A 21,509-nucleotide genomic window follows, 5' to 3' on the forward strand; every position below is an offset into this window, starting at 1 on the left:
GCATATCTCATGCATACATACATGCATACAAAAGTGAATGACAAATAATAGGGCTGGGTTTTGCCAACCACCTTATAATATTATACTCATCATGACACGTGTTATGATTCATACTATGAGGCATCATGATATCATAATTGGACTGCAGCAAATACACAAAATTACCCAACTTGTCCAACAGAGATTCAGTTTGTGTGATCAGTCTATTTTTGTTTTTTTCAGATTTTATGTTTGTTTAGAAACTTCATTATGTACACTGTGAATAAAAAAAAAAAAGTGAATTCTTGGATCTAATATACTGATACAATATAGTGTTAAAAAGAATCAAAGTATATGATCATATCAGCACTGCTAGACAGTTAGTAGCAAGTGGGTCCAGCCTTTCTAAAAATTTCATGTAATTCATGACAGAACTCAAAAATGCAAATAAGATGCTATTGCAAATGCAAATGAGATGCCACTTGTTTTATTTGCATAGCTGCTCTTCTGTCCATACAAGGACCAACTAGCTGAGTTATTAGCTCACTCGAGGTGCTCAGGTGTGGTCGGGTTGTGTTTACGCATACAGCTTGTACACATTCCAATAATAGAAACGCCCACAGTGAGTGTTTACACCAACAGAGAGAAAAGCTACAGGTCCAGATGGCCCCCTCTCTTCACGCTGGGTCTTCTGTGTGTGCAGCTATTTGAGTGAGAGCACTGGTCTAGAAACAGTTTTGACTTTCCTGAACCTGCCCTTCATTCGGTCAGAGTGAGCTGAACCGAGCCATGGTGGTCGTCACTAAAGATCACTGCCACACAGGAACTGATGTCATCGCGCCTGCCTGCCCCCCAGCTGAAAATGGTCATGTGAGAGAGGTTACGCAATCTGCTGACTGTTTCCACACTGCAAACACTGCTACTGTGGAGAACAGCAGAAATATGCCTCACTTGGGTCAATCTCACAAAACCTGTTAAGGACATGTTCAAAACTATAATTCATCTAAAATTAAAGGAACGATATAGGGTCTGATATTTATATTTGCTAAAAGAAAAAAGAAGCTTTTAATATATGTATATTTTTTCATTATTTGCATTATGATAACACTCAGTTAATTTACTGTAATGCAATGCCATGCAAAAATAAATAAATAAATAAAATAATTTATTGTACTGCCACTAATTTAGATATTAATATTGCACAGACTGTTGAAGTCATGAGTTCACATTATTTCAACTTATTTTTTTAAAATAAGTCAAATTGCGCTAAAAGACCTTGACAGGGAATGCCTCCTCTCATGCACCATGAATTATGTAAATAAATTTTGCCTTGATATGCTTTTAAAATAACTAAATGTCTGTGTATATATACATGCATATTTTGCACCAGACTTAAACTATATTGTTTCTATATATACACAATAAGGCTCAATGAAAAATGTTTACATTTAATTGGATTATGCCATTCGTGATGTTTCATGGGGATTCCTCATAAAAGCCATTCAAGTACAAAGTCTTGAATGTTTTGGTCCAATTTTCAAATACTTTTTTGCTTCAAATGACAGTTTGTTATGTTGCAATTCACCTTGTAGTAAAAAATAATTTGAAAAAAAAAAAAAAAAATCCTTTTGGAAACAAAACCATGGTAAAAGTGGGCAGCTCTATTGTTTAGTGCAGCTACTGGTGCTGAAACATATAATGCTGCTTTTTTTCTTTATGCAAATTTTTTTTCCTTTTAATTTTTGGTTGGAATGTGACCCGAACAAGTTTTTTTAGGTTTAGAGTTGTCGTGTATCCTTTGGCTTCTAGCGAAACCTGCCTACAAACTTTTCAAACAATGCTACTGCTCTTACGAAGGATTTCAAAACTGGTTTGTGATAATCAAACCTCTGCTAAGCCAAAACAAAGAAGCCAACAATTTGCAAGCTAGCAACTATTAACACAACTAATTTCCCATTGCATAGGGTGTAAACACACATCCCTGCACCGCCCTGCTCTAGGGAAACTGTGTCATAACCAACAGCTGTTCAACTTCAAGGCGAGGCACTACAAACTCTCCCAGCTGACTGCGGAAGGCCTGCTCCAACTGGTTATTCCAGAACTCTGACAAAAATATGACATGTTTCCACATGGCCTTCACAACTCAAAGTTCCTGGATCTACAAGCAGCTTTCCACCTGATGACATCATGGATAAAGAAATCTCAGGATGGTCATCTGAATAATTTATACCATTAAGCTCTTGTATGAGATGGAATGGATTTTTAATCATGGTTAAGAAAAAAAAAGTGCTTAGAGTATTAAACTAATAACCCACCCAAGAAATTCTGTCACTCAGTTTCATGAAATCTGTTACTGAGACTTTCTCAAAAAATAAAATTCAATCCACTTTCATAGTAGCAGAATGAATAATCTTCAAAACCAATGTATTTCACAAACGAAACAGTAATATGGTTCGGAATTATACTGTTGTCAGCTATGCCTTTACCAGTCAAATCAAACTGATCAAAACAACCAAAGATTAGTGATAAATCATTAATGGTGAGCAAAGATACAAAAAGGAAACGCGTTTCTTTACAGGTCAAACAAGAGATGTTTATTGGTGTCAGCTCCAGACAAATTGATTTTCAGCCGCAACAGAGTCCAAAGGAAGCCACATGATCCTGTTACATGTCTGAGTTTATTGCGAGTGTCACCCTTGTGCCAGAAACAAGAGAGAATCTCAGAATCCCTGCTCAAAAACGTCACCTTTAAAGAGAGAGCTCTTTAAAGAGATATTCCAAATAATATGGAACAATTTTGGTGTATAGTTTTAAGTTCCCATGTAAAGAGGAAAGAAAGCAAGAGAGCGCTAGTGGAAGTGAACAACCTGCTATTTCCATCAGTGGAACAGTATGATCCAAATAACAATAGCACAGAAGGGATGTCATATTTACTCCATAACAGTCTTTTGTCGGTAATCAACTCTCACTCTATGAGCCAGCCAGACCAAGAGGTTTCTAATCCATGAGGAGAAATCCAATAGAAGGAAATGACTCCGAAGGTACCCAAGGAATGCAACCAGCTCATTTCAATTTAAAGTATATTTTTTGTAACAAACTTGTGTTCCAACAAAAATATATCTGGCTAGTCAGGCCGGTTTGTTGGCTTTTGTAAATTGGCAGTGGCAGTAGGGCAAACCAGTCATAGGGGCCAAATTACATCCAAACATGTCTTCAGCCTGTCCAAACATGGAAGCTTAAAAGAGTACAGCAGTAAGATGGTCCATCATCTAGACATACTAGCTATCTTAAAATGTGCAGTTACAAGTACCCTTTGTGGTATGCGATACAATTCTTACCTTTTTTATCTGAAAGAAGAGGGACAAAGTGTTGACATGCCTGGGGGAGGGGTGAGGCCAGGTAATGTCATGTAAATCTATGCTGAAAGCCTGGTCACTAGTGTAACGCTACTCACTTTTTCAGCTGTTCATTCCGGAGTTATTTCTTTCCGTAAAATGAATAAATCAGATGAGTAACGGACATAATGGTTTTGCTTTAACAGACCTAAACCCCCAAAAACAAATGTGTACCCAACAAAAACAAGCCCATACCCAACTAAAACATGTGTAGCCAAGCAAAACACACATGTACACAACAAAAAACAAATCTGTACCCAACATAAACCCAAATACTCAACAAAAACAAACATGTAACTAACAAAAAAGTGACCAAAACAAACCCATTCCCCAACAAAGACACATACCCATACCCAACAAAAACAAACTATACCCAAACAAATCAAACCCATATCCAACGAAATTAAATCTGTGCCTCAAAAAACATCAACAGGGAACATAATGTAACGTGTATGTACAATAGCGTTACAGTAACTACTGAATATAGACCAAGCTCTTATATAATAGAGTGTTCAATTCTAAAGAGTGTGAAGGGTAGTGTGTGAAAAAAAAAACACAAACACAACATACAGCACACACACCTGATCTAGGACGCTTTGTTCCCCTCAGAAAGCGACAACCAAAGCGTTAAAAGCGACAATAAGACAGCTTTGCAATATATCATCTGAACATTATCAAAACACATGCATGAAACAATGAAACAAACACACTGCAGCGCCGTGACGTCACGAGCCAGGGAGCGATGGCATTCAAACACTATACATGTAATCACGCATTTTCTCTTTTTTTATTTTACCTCTGTCAGGTTTCATGTTGGTCACAGACACCGTGATCCCCTCCAGGATGCCTGCGGTCCGTCTTCCGTCTTCAGAGCTTTGTTTAGACTTTAAAACTCGTCCCTTAGACATCGGTTAGCTATCGATCTGGCACACAGCCATTCGGATATTAATGATCTGAGAGCTGTAAGATCAAACGCAGATCTACACGCGACTGTGTGTTAAAGTCCAGCGGTCTGATGAACTAGTCCATCAAAACACCACCAGCGTTCTACCTAAATAAGCATGCAATGGGCATCTCTCGTCTCGATCTAGCTAAATATCCCAATACCCCGTTGTCTGTGTCCTCATTGCCGATGCCAAACGAGCTCCAGTGCCAACACACCAGTCTCTCAAGGGCCACTGATCTGCTCAAATTAAAGCCACACGAGACGCATCGGGATCCCCTGGATCATCATCACCAAACCTACGGACAGGCAGATCAGACACTACCAAAGGACCACCAACATCATCTCCTCCTGGAGAAATGTTACGTGGCTGTGATGAGTCTGACTTCAGCCGACAAGAAGTGGCTCATAGCTCTAAACCCCCTTTTCGACCACTGGATCATAAACCCTCCCCGTAAAAACACTGGAGACGGAAGGACTAAATTAACTAGTTCAGCAAACTATCTACACGAAGCGACTGCCAAAACCTAGCGATGACAAACCCCAAACCGAAGTGTTCAAGCTGTCTAAACGATATCTTGGAGATTAAATGATCAGCTGGGACAAAGCTCATGTTCTCCCCCTCGCTCTCTCTCTCTTTGCTTGTCAAAACAAATGCAGGAGGACAGCCTCTAAGTCATGTGTCCCAACAACAGCTCGTCCCGCCCCCATGCTAGACGTCACTTCCGCCCCGCGGCACTGGCTTGAACTCGTTACCGCAGCAACGCGTGAGCTCAACCCACTTATCTGAACACTTTTAGCTTTATCTACCTTAAAGGTACCTAAAGTGTACATATTAGTACCTCAAAGGTACAGAAGTGTACCTTTTGAAAATGTACTGCCGCAGTGACAGCTTTTGTATCTTTTTTCTGAGAGTGTTTCAAAAAAGAGGTAGGCCTTATTTTATTAAGTAAATTTATTAAGAGAATTTAAAAGAATACTTTTGAAGTAAAGTATAATATCAATATACTAGTAGTATACTTTTATGTATGCTTGGGACTAAAATGTTTAGAAAAGTATACTTTTGTACGTTACAAAAGTACATTTTGAGGACACAACTGGTAGGACAAATCGAAGTGCTTGTAACTATACTGCTATTGAACGTTAATTTACTAGTTTTTGTCTTTTTACTTTTTAGTTTAATATTCTTTTTAGTTTTTATATCACAAGTATAGGCTATTGCAATTTTTCTTGAACCTAAAATCATATAGTTTACTATTTATATATTATTTTTGCACTTTAAGTATGTCTATCCTCTAAACCAGCATTTCAGGCAGTCCTTGGAAGGATGGCCAGTCCACCACAGAGGCGATTGCAAATAGAACTGACCACAGAGAACATTCACCTGTTGTTCATGTACCACCTAATTTGTATTATGTGTTCAATAAAAATATCTAATACCCAAGCCAATACACTGACATTTTCCCCCAATGCATGCTTAAAGTGCAAAAATAATACACACAACTGTAAAAAATTTAAGTATTTGCATAAAGTTTAATTGTATTTTCATAAAGAAAAACTTACAGTTATGTTGAAATATAGTTGAAATATTACTGTATTAAATGTTACTGCACAATTTATAAAGTATATACTGTGCAGCATTTAGCAAGATGTAAAATAGTGTCAAGTCAGGTGTATTGCATTCTCTCCCTCTCTCTCTCTCTCTCTCTCTCTCTCTTTCTCTCTCGTAAGGAAAGCTATTTGCTTTATGCTTAAATAGCAAATTAGTTGTATAAAGTTATTAATTAAAAGGTTCCTTTTTTGTCTTTTTTATTACTAAATAATTATATGAGATTAAATAATTGTATAGAATTAATGTTATTTAAATTTCACTATAACATACATGCAGAGACCACTTTAATAATAGGATTTAATAATAGGATTTAATAATAGGACTTAGGAATAGGAATCTAAATTATGTAAAAATGTTGATTTCTGAAACCAGATATATATATATATATATATATATATATATATATATATATATATATATATATATATATATATATATATATAAATGATAAATATTTATAAGATTCAGCATTATTTTTATTTATAAGATTCAGCATTATTTTGAACTATAAGAGATTGTGTTTGTATCTTAAATCTTGGTGAATAGCATGATCATCAAGTTTTGCCCAAGAAAACACAAAAATGTAAAATTCATGAGCATTTTTCAATTTTTTTTTGAATGTTCTAGTTTGTCTTTCCACTCTTTAGTTAGTAATAATTGGTACAAGTGGAGTTTGACTCAAGTGAATATCAGCTGAATGTTACCATGTTTAATCTCTATTAAATTTAATCTTTCCCAGGGGTTCAGGCCTCATTACAAAACTCTCCACTGTCTTTTCATGTTATTAGATAATAGCACACAGGTCATGGTTGATTGATGGAATAGAGTTATAGAGGTTTCTTGCATAAAATAACATATTAATACTCAGAGGATCAAGCTGACCTTCATTTTTTTTTTTTTTTTTTTTTTTTTGAAGCACAAAACATATAAGGATATAAGAATGCTTATGATTTACACACAGTCATGTGATTTGACACACTTTCTCATGTTTTAAAAACATTACCTTAGAAAGAGCCCACCAGTCAAATATTGACATTTATCATAATTTGTCTTTGGATTTTTAGTCACGGATTACTATGTACAACGACAAACAGGAAGAGTACCAAGCGCATTTCAGCCAAAACAGATCTATCCTGCTTAGCCAAATAAGGTCAGATTTGCAAAACCTCTTGTGATTGAAGTGATTTTGCTTGACACACGAAGCGTAGGTTCAATATTAACAGTTGTACTATGCCATCTAGTGGTGTATGTTTAGAATCACAGCTTGGAGCAGGTGGACTATGCCACATTATACTGTGCGGTTTTCTGTGAAATACAGAAATGTATTTAATTGCTTTAGAGAATATAAAATCTTATGTTCAGTGATTATTCAGCTGATTGCCCATATAATTAACTGTGTGACTGTTGCAGCAAATAAACGTAACCAAACATAACCAATGGACAATATACATACATACATACATACATACATGCATTTCACTTGGTGTGAAAGGGCTGTTAAATTTGCCAAAATATAACATTTCCCTTTCGCCTTCAGAACCGTCTTAATTCTACGTGGCATTGATTCAACAATGTGCTGAAAGCGTTCTTTAGAAATGTTGGCCCATATTGATAGGATAGCATCTTGCAGTTGATGGAGATTTGTGGGATGCACGTCCAGGGCACGAAGCTCCCGTTCCACCACATCCCAAAGATGCTCTATTGGGTTGAGATCTGGTGACTGTGGGGGCCATTTTAGTACAGTGAACGCATTGTCATGTTCAAGAAACCAATTTCAAATGATTCGAGTTTTGTGACATGGTGCATTATCCTGCTGGAAGTAGCCATCAGAGGATGGGTACATGGTGGTCATAAAGGGATGGACATGGTCAGAAACAATGCTCAGGTAGGCCGTGGCATTAAAACAATGCCCAATTGGCACTAAGAGGCCTAAAAGTGTGCCAAGAAAACATCCCCCACACCATTACACCACCACCAGCAGCCTGCACAGTGGTAACAAGGCATGATGGATCCATGTTCTCATTCTGTTTACGCCAAATTCTGACTCTACCATCTGAATGTCTCAACAGAAATCGAGACTCATCAGACCAGGCAACATTTTTCCAGTCTTCAGCTGTCCAATGTTGGTGAGCTTGTGCAAATTGTAGCCTCTCTTTCCTATTTGTAGTGGAGATGAGTGGTACCCAGTGGGGTCTTCTGCTGTTGTAGCCCATCAGCCTCAAGGTTGTGCGTGTTGTGGCTTCACAAATGCTTTGCTGCATACCTCGGTTGTAACGAGTGGTTATTTCAGTCAAAGTTGCTCTTCTATCAGCTTGAATCAGTCTGCCCATTCTCCTCTGACCTCTAGCATCAACAAGGCATTTTCGCCACAGGGACTGCCGCATACTGGATGTTTTTCCCTTTTCACACCATTCTTCGTAAACCCTAGAAATGGTTGTGCGTGAAAATCCCAGTAACTGAGCAGATTGTGAAATACTCAGACCCGGCCCGTCTGGCACCAACAACCATGCCACCCTCAAAATTGCTTAAATCAACCTTTCTTTTCCCATTCTGACATTCAGTTTGTAGTTCAGGAGATTTTCTTGGACCAGGACCACACCCCTAAATGCATTGAAGCAACTGCCATGTGATTGGTTGATTAGATAATTGCATTAATGAGAAATTGAACAGGTGTTCCTATAATCCTTAGGTGAGTGTATATATATATATATATATATATATATATATATATATATATATATATATATATATATATATATATATATATATATATATATATATATATATATAAATAATGACAGGGAACAGAGCAGTTTTCAATACATGTATTAGGTGACAAGTACCCCTGTGACAAAAAATGTCAAACCAACGGTGGTTTTAACTTTAACATTTACTTAAAAGCCAATGTTTTACATAAAAATGTTGTTTACAATTGTTTTTAACTTCATTCTTATTTGACCAGCAAAAATTTTAATTTATCATGTATCATCAATAGTTATAGCATATTAAATATTTAACCACAAAATAGTATTTTTGGTCTTGTTTACCAATACAACATCTAAACATCTTATTAAAACAAGATAAATTTTCTTTCTTTGTTTCTTTGTTTGTTTGTTTGTTTCTTTGTTTGTTTCTTTCTTTCTTTCTTTCTTTCTTTCTTTCTTTCTTTATACTTAGGAAGAAAAATAATTAGCAGAATAATTAAATTTCGACTAGTCTCCACTATATGTTTGTGTATTTGTACAATTTAAATCTTTTCTCGTTCAGAATGTAAATCTGTAGTTTTACAATAAATCATGTTTAATATTTCACATATTACAATTAATTTCTAATCCAAAGTATTATGCCACTTCCTACAAACAAAGGATTTTAAACTCACCATATTTTTTTTATTATTTCTGCAGTATGCAGTATAAATATGGTCTGCAGTATATTTTACATTTTAAAATCAAAATAATATTGCAAAATAACCATATATTTAATTTCCAGATTAAATGGCACATTATATTAGGTCATGTGATAACATTGTAACATATTACTTTTTGAAATATGTTTGAAAACCCACTGTATATCTTACTGCACAATTTATAAAGTGTATGCTGTGCATCATTTAACAAGATTTAAGATAGTGTCAAGTCAGGGGCTTTGCATTGTGGTGTACAGTATTGTCTATGATATATATTGTGCACATTTTGGTCAATGTAAAATGTCATTTTGGGCATTGCATGCATTTTATTGAGTTGTGTAATACCTGGGAAAACTGTCCATCAGAATTATAATTTATCTGAATGGCAGTTGCTTGGTTGGCATGTAAGCACTCATTCAAAAACATAAAAATTGGACTTGTTGACTTATAGCTACATTTGTTACCACATTTTGTTGAATATCATAGAAAGATTGAATAAAAGACAAGAAAGCCAAGAAATCTGGTTGTGATGTGCTGGAAAACCCAACCTTTTTATTTTCTACATTTTTGTGACTACAGAAATGCTGAAACATTTTAACACTGAAAAAGCATGGTGACATCATTACTTGCGTCTTTTTTTTTTTTTCTTGCGTAGCAAACACAGAAGATGATATTGCACGGCATAGAGAACAGTAGCTAACAGGAAAGAAGAAAGAAAACAAAAACAAACAATTTTATAGATCAGAACTGAAAATGAAAAGCATGACGCATTACAACCTGAGAGTAATACCTACTGCATTCCTCCACTGAAACAGACACAACATACAGAGAAAACAGGTCAAGAGAAAAAGAAAAGATAAAGAAAAGTGTATAAACAGAACCAGCTTGATTCAAGATGCACTGTTCGAAATAGAAACAAGCATTATGTTTGTGAAAGAAAATGTCAGCAAGTTTATTTTTCAGTTTATCAAAACCTTCCTCCATCTTTATAATAATCATCGCTGGAAGTAGTCCCTCTTGGACCTACAAAAAAATAAATATAAAAAAATGAAAAACATGATTTTGTTTTCCAGCTGATTGTCTTAGGCGCTCTCAGTATTATACGGCACACAGAGCCAAGCCTTTCTATCAAATAGGAACTCCTTTTCCACGACAACCAACTGGGATAGGAATTAATGATTAGAGCAATCCCAACATTCACATACATCGAGCTATCTAAGCTAGACACTACATTAGAGGGGTGGGTCGGGACGGAGCGTAGGGTTTGGGAAGAGGAGAGGTGAGAATTCTGATGCAGAGAGCTGCTGTGACGCTGTGGGCGAACACTTCTGGGTCTTTCACTGTGATGTAGGAGGGATTCTGGGCAGTTGGGCTTGATTTATGCCAATCTTTGCTGTCGTACAAAACAAATCCTAAACACTGCACCTGGATCATCTAAATTACATCCCTTATGTGACGCAGGAATCCCACGGCCAGCAAACCTAATGCAACAAATGAAACAACTCTGATTGTACAGCATAGCGAGACAAAAGCTCTGCTGTTAGGGGCTTTCTCTTTAATCCTGCTAAGGGACTGCATCATTCTTGTCATGCTGTTTCCAAGCAGACACACAAAACACCCAATCTGAGCCAATAATGTCCGAGCCATTAGCAGCATCAAACAGAAAGGGAATCAGTTTGATGAAATAATACAGGTTCTAACAACGCTGTGATTTTGAAGCGGGGGGTTTAGATTCAACAGTTTTGGCCTTATCCATGCACAAAATCAGTTTAAAAGTAGCTGCACAAGTGGCAAAGTATGATAGCACATGGTTTGCCAATAACCGATTTTTGGACTAATTTACAATTCCATAGTCATTAATCTGAACTATGGCGGATGGGAAGTGTTTCAAAGTTGTTTGAAAACAGTTCAGCAATTCTGTTTGTTGCCGCTAATGGACCAGAAATGAAACTGTCACCATTAGACTCAAACTTCCGCCCTCCCCATACATGCACACACCAATTCCTGTTTTCTTTACAGATTTATTAGACTTTGCTCATTGTCAGTACACACATTCGAAAACCAGAATTGACATATTAGATGGATCTAGGCAGCAATGCCACGTCAGTTAAAAACCAACCCAGCGACTTTGCCCCGCCCACGGCAGACCTGCTGCCCCGCCCACGCTCCACCCACTCAGTGTCTGAAACAGCAAAGTTAGCAGGACTTGTAACCCTCCGTCCCAAAAGCCACAGATTGTACTGTTTAGCGTTATATGCCCCCAATAAGTTGAACTAAGCTTGTCTACATTGTCCCACTATGCCCTCTATTGGTTCATACCCGTGCAGACAGCAAAAGACCTCACAAACGCAAGTGCTTATGCAAAAATTACACTACTTTCTTTCATTCCCCCCTCCCCCCTTCCCACTTTTTGGTTTGGTTAGAAAATCTTTGGATGTGCAGCAATACCCATAAAACAATGATTTGAAATACAAAGGACAAAATCATTCTGGACATTTAAATAACATAAAAAAAGATCAAATAAAAACATCATACACTGCTTTTCTTCGCAGGTCTCTGCAGGACCGTTCAGATCTCAGGCAGTGTATTAGTACATGGGCCAAAGTGGCATCTAACATACAAACACAGAGGAATGGAAATTCATCGATATATCTACACTTCAGACATAAGGCTGTAAAATAAAACGAATGTCCACTTTTTTGTTTTGTTTTTGTTTTGTTTTTTCCAAAAAACCTAATATGTACAAATCTATATTTTCTACAAATACATAAATTAAAACATAGGTTAAGCAATACAAAAATGCAATTAAATTAATGGAGATCACAACACAGCAGTAGAAGAAAGTGAACGAATAGACACAGAATCACAGCAGTTTTTACCCTGTAAAAAAGAATAGTCAAACATCCTTAGAGTATCGGAATAACACAAGGCTTTAATAAAAAATACGCTTCTTTTCCTTCCTGCAAGTTTCAGTCTGCTATCACAGACACTCGCCTTTGGTGACCAAAATGGAGCACTTTAGCCAAAGCCATCAAAATAAATACTCATAAAGCTTTTTTCCCGAAGTCACATCAACGATTACCAAACTAGTTCAGTTCTGCCTTAATCACATAAACTCTCTATACAACAGAACTGTGAAAATTTATTACTATGAGGTATTCAGATATTGGTAAAGACGTGCACGGCCTAATCGGTGGACGCACCCATGGGTGAAGTGGTGAGGGGTCGGGGCAAGTGGCAGATTTGGCAGGGCCTTTCAAAGGGAGGTGGCAGGAGCTTTGGTTTGTCAGCAAGAGTTGGAGAAAGCAAGAGAAATTCCTTTGGTATGTTTTCATTGCATGGTTGCACTGGCAAAAGCACCACGGTGAGAGAGAAGAAATATTCCATTTTTTTTTCTTCATCAGTGGCCCTTCCACAGGCTGAGGTATTCCGAGAGTTAAAAGGTGGGTGTTGAGAGGTCAACGGCGGTTTAACACTTTGGTTCAAGCAAGGCACTCGTCCTGTGAGTTTAACACATGTCTGCCGAGGGCGCTGTTACATGAGTACGGATGAGTGGTAGAGAGCATTAGAGCGAAGGAGAGGAGGAAAAAGGGGGGAAGAGTGGAAACACACCATCTATCCATCCACCTTATCATTCATTTAGGCCGTGCAAAGAGAACAAATCTTTGGTATTCTTTGGTATCATTACGTTGATAGAAATCAAGAATGGAAACGGACTGAGGTAGCATCTTTGGTTCACACTATAAATATCAGCAGGTCTAAACGTGTTTTTTGTTGTTGTCATTTTTTTGTCTTCTTTTCTACATGAGCAAGCAGAGCTCTTTTATATATGCTTTGATGTTGTAATAGTCATAAATACCAAATATATTTTTAAAGCTAAAACACATCACAAGAGACAACAAGGCCAGATATCTTGTGAGTTTGAGTGAGTCTATTATATGAAGCGAACACGTCACCCTGCTTCAGTTTCCATAATGCTTTCTTCCTAGTTGTGAAATGCATAGAATGCACTCCCTCCCTCTTACTGGGGTATTGGGTTCGGCCCTGGATGGGGACTCTGCGGTGGTGTTGATGGTTGATGCCGTGAAAATGATGCATTAGACAATGAAATAGCCTTCTATCAAGAGCTTAATGGGAAATGAACCCAATCAATCTAATATGACGGCGCATGGATTATGGGTTTGTGAAAGCATGCTGACAGCCACCAGTCAATCTAACATTTTTTTCTGTACATTATCATTCTGAGGATGAGAAAGCTGGTCGTATGCAATGAAGGTTTGAAATGAAATGTCACACAAAACAACCTGAATTTCCTCCTGCTTCCTCTAATGACAATTAACAAGCATGTGCATTTGCCCCAGACAAAGCTAATAATGATAAACGAGAAGTCTCTTCAGCCTCATTAGATGAGAGTCTGCGAAACTCGTAAAAATAAGTTGTGTTTGACTGATGGATGTGGGTATGAAACAGTGACAGGTGCTGGTTTGTGTAAGTTTGTCTTTGGTTTTCAGCAACTGGCATTGAAATATTTAAAATACAGGTAAAAAAGGCAGGTTAAAGCTAGCAAAAAATCTCCCTGAAATAATCACAAGAAAGGACCGAGGCAGGAATGGGGTGCGGGCACAGATGTGTCCTCACAGAGACATGTTTGGCTAGTGATTGAGTTTGTTTTAGGACCAACAAGAGAACGAATTATACAGTAAATGGCAACGGAAACCACAGTCCGTAATACGTTTACTGAGTCACCTGATTAGGACGGTCATGGGGGTCTTGTTAAGAGGAATAAATATAGTTTGGTCTGATTTAAAAAAAAAAATAGAAATACATGTGTTTCTTTGGTTTTACCATCTGTGATTGATAAGTAGTGAAGATGGCAAGTTCACATGTATTTTTTTAGGTTTCTATGTAACTTTTCCAACAATTAGGAAGAAAGCACTATCCTGAGGGTTACATTCAGGCAACCTTTGTCAAGATTCTACACAATCTGATTATATTTGCCATCCCTGGCAACATCTGCGATGCCTATAGAGGTGAATGTGTGACGGCAGGCTTTACATCTGCCGATCAAGCCCCTCAGTGACGTCACAAAATCTGGAATCTGACATCAGTGTGAATAACAATCACTCGATGTTTGAGACAATGACCAATCATTGATGAGAAAAAGTCTTTGAAAGCAACCAAACACATGAGAAAGAAAGACTCCAGTTAGGGGAGTGTGTTGAGATGAGGAACGACCAGTGATTGGAGTGTAACTTCTTTTTTTTTTTTTTTTTTTTTTTTTTGCAGAACGTCAGACATAAATGAAGAAAGTCCTAAATGGGGGTCAAAGCAGTCTTTGGTGTTTTTCTTTGGATATTATAAATATCGGTACTGTACAAGTTTTAAGGGCAAACGCTGTCTAAAATTGTCTCTTGTTAAGTTTTCTTTGTTTAAAGCTTTTCCACCGAAGTTTTTTTTTTTTTTTTCCATAATGCAGCCACTACTCCATCATGCTTTGGTACAAGTGCTGGAGGAGGAGGAGTTGGCCGAGTTGGAGCTGCCGTCGTCCAGCCACTTATCGAGGCTCCGTCGACGTGCGTTCATGAAGAAGTTGCTGACGGTGGCAAGCTCCAGGCCCAGCTGCTGAGAGATGGTGATTTGTAACTCTTTGGACGGGCGCTTGTTCTCTTTGAATATTGCATGTAAAGTCCGACGCTGGACATCAGTGAAGACCAGCCGGGGCTTCTTGGAGATGCTCCCCCGCTCGCATTTACCGTGCTCCTGCTCCTTTCTCTTGCACGCTGAAAGAACAAAAGATTGACATGAAACAGTCAGGCATAAATACCTAACAACTAAAAAATACAGACTTATTTGTCATGACACAGTATGGGTTTTCGGTAAAACTTTATTTTACAGTGTCCTTGCTACATGCATTTACTGTAGCCTTAAAAGTAAATTATGCATAATTACATGCAACTGACCCTAAACCAAACCCTATTCCTAACCCCACAGTAAGTACATGTTGTCAATTAATATTACAATGTACTAAAATGTATAATTACAATGTAACAATGACACCTTAAAATAAAGTGTAACTGAGTTTTTCTAAAATTGTACTCAGAGCAAATCAGTCAAAAACATGAAATAGACAAAACAAAACAGAAACACTGATGCTTTTTGGAGGGTTTGTATTGTAATTTTCACTATATGTTTACTAGATGAATGAAGTCTCTGGAACTGTCCGTGGTGCTTAAATCCAACCACATGCATTGCAGATACACTGACTTTCACAACAAATATATTTCACTTACTGCCAGCCAATGAATAATAATAATAAAAATAATAATAAAAACACTTGTTTAACAAAACTAAGCAGTCACTTTAAAGTAAAAGGCCTATGGTTTCTGTCTTTGTGAAAAATCATAGTGGGCGGCATTCTTGTTATTTTAGAAGCCACAAGGGGGCGCTAAAAGACGGTGCGAAACCGCTTGAAGCAGGTATTTACTTGAACCGTAACACGCACACACACGCACATGATTCGTTAACAGGCAATATATTTTCTCAAATAAACCGGCTCATATCATTAATATGTCAAGCACAGTTCTACGTCTAAGTGCTATCACTTATTATATAGCACATTGCCGTTTTACATGCAGTAGCACACCATAAAAACTTATTTTAATATTTAAGATTCATATGTATTAAGCGTAAATTTGGAATATTATTTATCATATTCAAATCAGTTATGATATTTTTAATTAAATTATAAATATCCTAAGAGTTTTTAGCCTAGTGCCAATAGCCTAGTGTCGTTTTTATAATGTAAAGAGGAATAACTTGAATAAACCTTTAATGTATATGCTAGTCCAATCGTGTAAAAGAAGAACGAAACTATGCACAGGGTTTGAAACTTTGGGTAAATATTAACAAAAAGCAAATGAGCTCGCTATCATGTGTCATAAATTAAAACTGTGTCCATGCACAAGGCCACTGTGACGAGACCCACGCAGATTCCCAGGGAAATAACTGCGAACCTTTTTATCCTTCAGCACATTTGATCATCACATATAGGTACTGTTTGTCTGCAAATCATTAGACAGGCGCCAGATAAGCGCGCACACGAGGCCAGGGCTCGCCCACGGTCACTCATTTCACAGTGGCTCCATGCAGCAACAAAACAGAACCTAATCTTACGCTCAGGCCAAAAAGACGATGGCATTATTTAGGCTACCATATAATTATATAGAGCCTATGCAATATTATAATATATAATAACAGATAAGGAATTTGGATTATGCTATATTCTATAAAATATGAATAGACAGCCTATACAAATTCCGTTTCGTTACATTCCTATTTAGATGAACATCAACTACTGGTCTGTTACGCGTTTTGTTATTGAATGATAATTTATTAGTTATTGATTTAATGTTATGAAGTTTAGCGAAGCCGCATTTGGGTTCAGATATAGTTTGAAATGACTATATACACCTGAACAAAATGGCTCTTAGATTTTAATATGACAGTTTTGATGTAAAATTAGACAATTTGTAATATTTTATTTGATATACTTCCATGTCAACTATTTCTTTTATAAGAGTACAATAATTTCTTCCCAAAATAATATCAATCGCAAAATGGTTAACAATTATCGACAAACAGCTTAAAAAATGTCGCTCTGTTAGAAGTAAAAGGTTATTTTCATTTATTACCTTATTACAAAATTACGCAAATACTAATTGTTTATGTATAATAATAATAATAATAATAATAATAATAATATCAATGAATGACAGTTTTTTTGTGTGTGTGTTTCTTCTTCTAGTTTCTTTTTTCTATTAAAATTAGACTAGGATAACTTTTTAACAAACAACATATTAAGCTCTCCTCATAAGAAACCATATGCTGAAATATAAATATAATGAGCTGAGACAAAATTCAGTTGAAAATACATGCGTCCATGGCAAATTCACGGCATAAAAATCACGAGTGTGTAAAAGGTGTAAAAGAGCAGGGATGTGAAAGATTGCTGAATGGTCTACTGTCTTATATTACTAAGGAAAAGGAGAAGGGAACTGAATTTGAATAATCAATATACCAATTCTATATATACCTCTCAGTAGGCCGATCACATACCCTCAACCATGTGTACTCAATCAATAATATACATCACTGTGTCTGAAACCTTCACTAATTTCAATATAATTTAACGGAATAAGAAAATAATCTCACTAAATAAAAATAAGCTAAATCTAACTGTCATGTAATTAGAATTGCAGTAGTTTATAATAATAATAATAATAATAATAATAATAATAATAATAATAATAATAATAATAATAATAATAATAATAAAGAGCCAACCATTTTCAGGATTTTTTTAAGCTTATGTCGACCAAAAGAAAAACGAATACACACACACACACACACACACACACACACACACACACACACACACACACACAAAACACATTATGTGAATGTAGACATATTCCCTTTTATCCTGTTCTTTAAAGAAACTTGTGGAAATAAAATGGTATGATGTAAATTCATATTTTGACCTTTATGATGGCTAATACAAAAACGTGGGCCAAAAATCCATAACAGAGCAAGGCCACACAAAACCAAACAAACACCAGCCCAGCATCAGTATACTGTACACATATGATTGCACAATATCCTGACGTTGATATTAATAATTAAAACGAAACTTCGATACAGAAAAAAGAAATCGAGCGTAAGAGGGTAAAATAAAGAGTAAACTACTTTGCGCGTACAACAGTGACACACAAAGAGAGCTTCAATGTAAACTCGACAGAAATATTTCTTTCTCATTTAAATGATTTTTGCCATGAAATATATTTTCAGGAAAGAACATTTGTTTCAAAGTATTTTCCCCCTTCAGGTGCATAAATGAATTACTGATAGTTGTAATGACATTTATGATGAACTGGTGCAAAAAAGAGAGACACTCGCGTTTGAGATGCTCTCTCTTTTTTCTCCCCTCACTGCTGGCTTTGAACGGATCAGTGGCCCCCAAAGCCAAGCGCCAATTGATTCTAATTCTCGTGAGGCAAATTAATGGAGCCCCAATCAGTTAATTAAGAAAACCTACACAGAGAACACGTCACTGGAGCTGGACAATAGATGAAGAGATCCAACCAGGAGAAGACTGAAGAAGAAAATCAGGACTATTTCTTACAAACCCAAACACACACTGCGACACTTATTCAGCGCCCATTTCTGTAGTACGCACACATCGAACATGGTATTTACACGCACTTGTTCAAAAACAAAATATATCCACGAGACATGTGACCGTGTTTCGCGACAGCATGCAGTAATGCTCTAAAATAAAATGTCGATCAGTGGTCATAAACGTATTGCAAAGACAAGTGGACACTGGGACACTGCATCCATTTTCACACTGTGGCCACCGAGGCTTCGAGATATTTTTGATCAAACTATTTCTGTTGGCTCCATGTAACTTAGTCTGAAGATAACAAATTACTCATCAAATAGCCCAAAACAAACAAGCAAAGCAAAACAAAACAAATCCATTGCGCTGGATCACTTTACCGAGGCGGTCAATATTATAAATCGAGAACGCAACCTCAAGTTTGAAGGAATCAGTGTAAATCAAAGTAGCATAACGAGCACAGAATAAAATCGCACAACCACTACAAAAAGTAAGATAAGTAGGAAACCTCCAAAAAGCGCAACTAAAACGACGAATGCTGGTCACTCGTGAAATGCATTTGTAGGAAATGAAATGAGAGAGATATACTGAGGAGAAGAGAAGAAGTGTATTACCTATTGTTCTCTCACCTGCGAGCCTGAGCGCGGACATTCTCTGGAACTCAGGCTCCTGCAACCATTTCCACATCCTGCGGAAGGTTTCCCGGCCAGACTTAAGCTTGCTCCAGGGCTTAGGGTTCCGTAGCAGGTCCGAAAGCGTCCCTTGCGAGCGGCACAGCACCCTCTGGGCGAAGATAGCCTGCGGAATGCTGTATCTTTTCAGTTCCGTGGTGATCCTTTGGGCCACTTCTTTGGTATTGACCTCTTCCATCTGTCCCGAGCTGCTGCCGTTGTTGAGCTGCGATCCGGGCGCGGAGGAGTGGTTCTGCTCTCTAGTGGAGCCCAGCACCTGACCGTGGCCCTGGGCGTTGAGATGGGCGTGCGGGTGATGGTGGATGCCGTTGATCGGCACCATGCTCGCCGAAGACGCGCTCATGTGCTGCTCCCCGTGTCGAGCCAACATCGCGGGGTGGTGTGCCTCGAATCCGTTGGGTGTGAGCATCTTCTCGGCGGGCATGGTGGCCCCGGGGTGCGCGTAGGGCGGCAGCCCCTGCTGGGAGTTGTGAATGCCGCTCAGTCCGGAACCAGACAGGGGCGACAGGCTCTGTCCCATGCTGGTCACGTCCTTGTGGTAGGGAGAGTAAAGGTTGTTCATCGGGGCCAGACCCCTATCGTCCCTCATCAAGGTGAAGCTCCCGCTGACGTTCCCCGGGATCCTTTGGTGCGGGTGATGGTGGTGGTGGTGGTGATGATGATGATGGTGGTGCGGGAATTTGTCGGAGACGGTGGAGATGGGCGGTAAAGGCTGCAGCGGGGTGAGGGTGGTGTAGGTACTGCTCATGCTCATCCCGGGGGGAGCCTCGCACGCCATGCTCATGGCCGGGTGCAGGTGCGTGGCGAGCCCGGGGTGCTCCGGGGGCCGGTGGTGATGATAGTCGCCGCTGTCCAGGATTGATGCCATGCCCATGGAGCGCGCATGGGCTGACAGACTGCTCCGATGGCTCCTGTGATGAACGCTGTCTCCGATCATGAGATCCGCCGCGCTGGGTTCATGGCTCACTCCGTGCAGATCGCCAATGTTCTCCATCGACAGCTGGGCGTTCATTATACGTGCAAGCGTGTGGACAAATCATCTATCTGATATAGCGGAGCAGTGTCCATAGAAGTGCTCTCATTGGAAAAGTTCTGTTGTTATCTCGAGTATTTTTTCTTTGCGTTCTTTCCTGATATGTTTTCTTCCCCTTTTCTATGTTTTATAAAGTTTTGTAATTTTTTTGAAATGTTAAGGCCCCCGTCCCTTCAGCAGTGCATGGTGTCAGTGTGCTCGCTTCCCTCGCCATCTCTTGCCATGTCTGCTGTTGTTTCGATCACTGCTCCGCGCTGCGGCTGCCGCTCTGCTTGCCGCGCATGCGCGCTGATCGCGGCTCTTTTGACGTCACTTATTAAGGACGTTGCACCCCATTGCTATTAAACAGGAATGCCTCTTTCTGGATGTATAGCATGACCAACCTCACGCAACTGTTATACCGAAAATAACAATGATACTAATAAAAATGTAGAAATTGAAAGGAATAAAGTGTTATACCGATGATGCTTTATTACAACAAGCAGATGACCATATGAAATCTCATAATACGCGTGAATAATTCATGAATAAATGCAATTAGTTTTGCAGAACCTCCTTAATGCGATGGGTGTAGAAAACTTCCGGGTTCACCTGGAGGCTTCTGCTTGCATTAATATACATATAGCCTACATTAGTTTCTGTCCTGCTCCAAGCTTCAGAGAAATGTTTATACGCATGCACATATGATTGCAGATATTATCAATATAATGTATATAGGCTACAAATTGACATTCAGTTGAAATAAGAGAGGTCTGACACACAGAATAAATAAATATATATTTTTAATGAAAAAAAAAAGTATACAGATTGCTGAATATTACTCATCCTGTACCATGCAGAGCTGTAGTGTTTTTTGGGATCAAGGACAGACGGATTGGTAATAGGCAAAGAAAGGCTGGACAGATGTTTCTATTGTTGTGCTATTAAGAGTAACGAACCAAGCCATCAGGAGTGTGTCCCGCTTCCGCGGCCTGGCAGAATAATGACACAGCACATTATGTTTCATGGGTAAACTTCATTCTGCACAAAAATGAATAGGCAAAACCCATTTATATGCCAAATCAGTGTTACAAAAATTCGTTTGTATTTTAAACAGTTAAAAAAGTGTCAATCCGACTTTGCAAAATGCAGTTAGCAAATTCAATCTATATAAACACAATTAATGTAGATTGTGTAAAAGATAGGAGGCAGATCAAAATCTATAACACAATTCGTCCATGCTGAATTTGTACACATACGTTTTTAAAAGAACAAAAAGAACCAATAATTTT

At 38.1% G+C, this 21,509-nt stretch overlaps 2 protein-coding genes across 3 annotated transcripts in view; both read right to left on the reverse strand.

Annotated features, from left to right (window-relative positions):
• Window positions 1-4,975, reverse strand: part of LOC109076526 (protein FAM214A) — a 28,342-nt gene extending 23,367 nt beyond the window's left edge. Inside the window, exon 1 of the mRNA XM_042743718.1 lies at window positions 4,171-4,975. Within this exon, the coding sequence (XP_042599652.1) occupies window positions 4,171-4,282 (112 nt within the window). The 5' untranslated portion in view covers window positions 4,283-4,975. The remainder of the gene's footprint in view (window positions 1-4,170) is intronic.
• Window positions 4,976-11,342: 6,367 nt separating this feature from the next.
• On the reverse strand, window positions 11,343-20,548 carry LOC109078553 (hepatocyte nuclear factor 6-like). 2 transcript variants are annotated; one of them, XM_042743722.1, is made up of 2 exons: window positions 19,128-20,548; window positions 11,343-15,115 (listed from the first exon to the last, which is right to left on the reverse strand). In XM_042743722.1, the coding sequence occupies exons 1-2, from the start codon at window positions 20,215-20,217 to the stop codon at window positions 14,823-14,825; spliced, it is 1,383 nt and encodes a 460-aa protein (XP_042599656.1). In that variant the 5' UTR covers window positions 20,218-20,548; the 3' UTR covers window positions 11,343-14,822. The 2 variants fall into 2 exon arrangements, with proteins under 2 accessions (XP_042599656.1, XP_018949348.2); XM_019093803.2 differs by having other exon boundaries at window positions 19,143-20,533.
• Window positions 20,549-21,509: the final 961 nt, after the last annotated feature.

This window comes from Cyprinus carpio, chromosome B18, assembly GCF_018340385.1.
Source record: "Cyprinus carpio isolate SPL01 chromosome B18, ASM1834038v1, whole genome shotgun sequence".
NCBI classification, from domain to species: Eukaryota; Metazoa; Chordata; class Actinopteri; order Cypriniformes; family Cyprinidae; genus Cyprinus; species Cyprinus carpio.

Coding starts and splice junctions, on each gene's coding strand:
- LOC109078553 (XM_042743722.1), bottom strand. CDS start 20,217: ATGAACGCCCAGCTGTCGATGGAGAACATTGGCGATCTGCACGGAGTG. Junction 15,116..19,127: donor CGCAGGTGAGAGAACAATAG/GTAATACACTTC, acceptor TTGTTCTTTCAG/CGTGCAAGAGAAAGGAGCAG.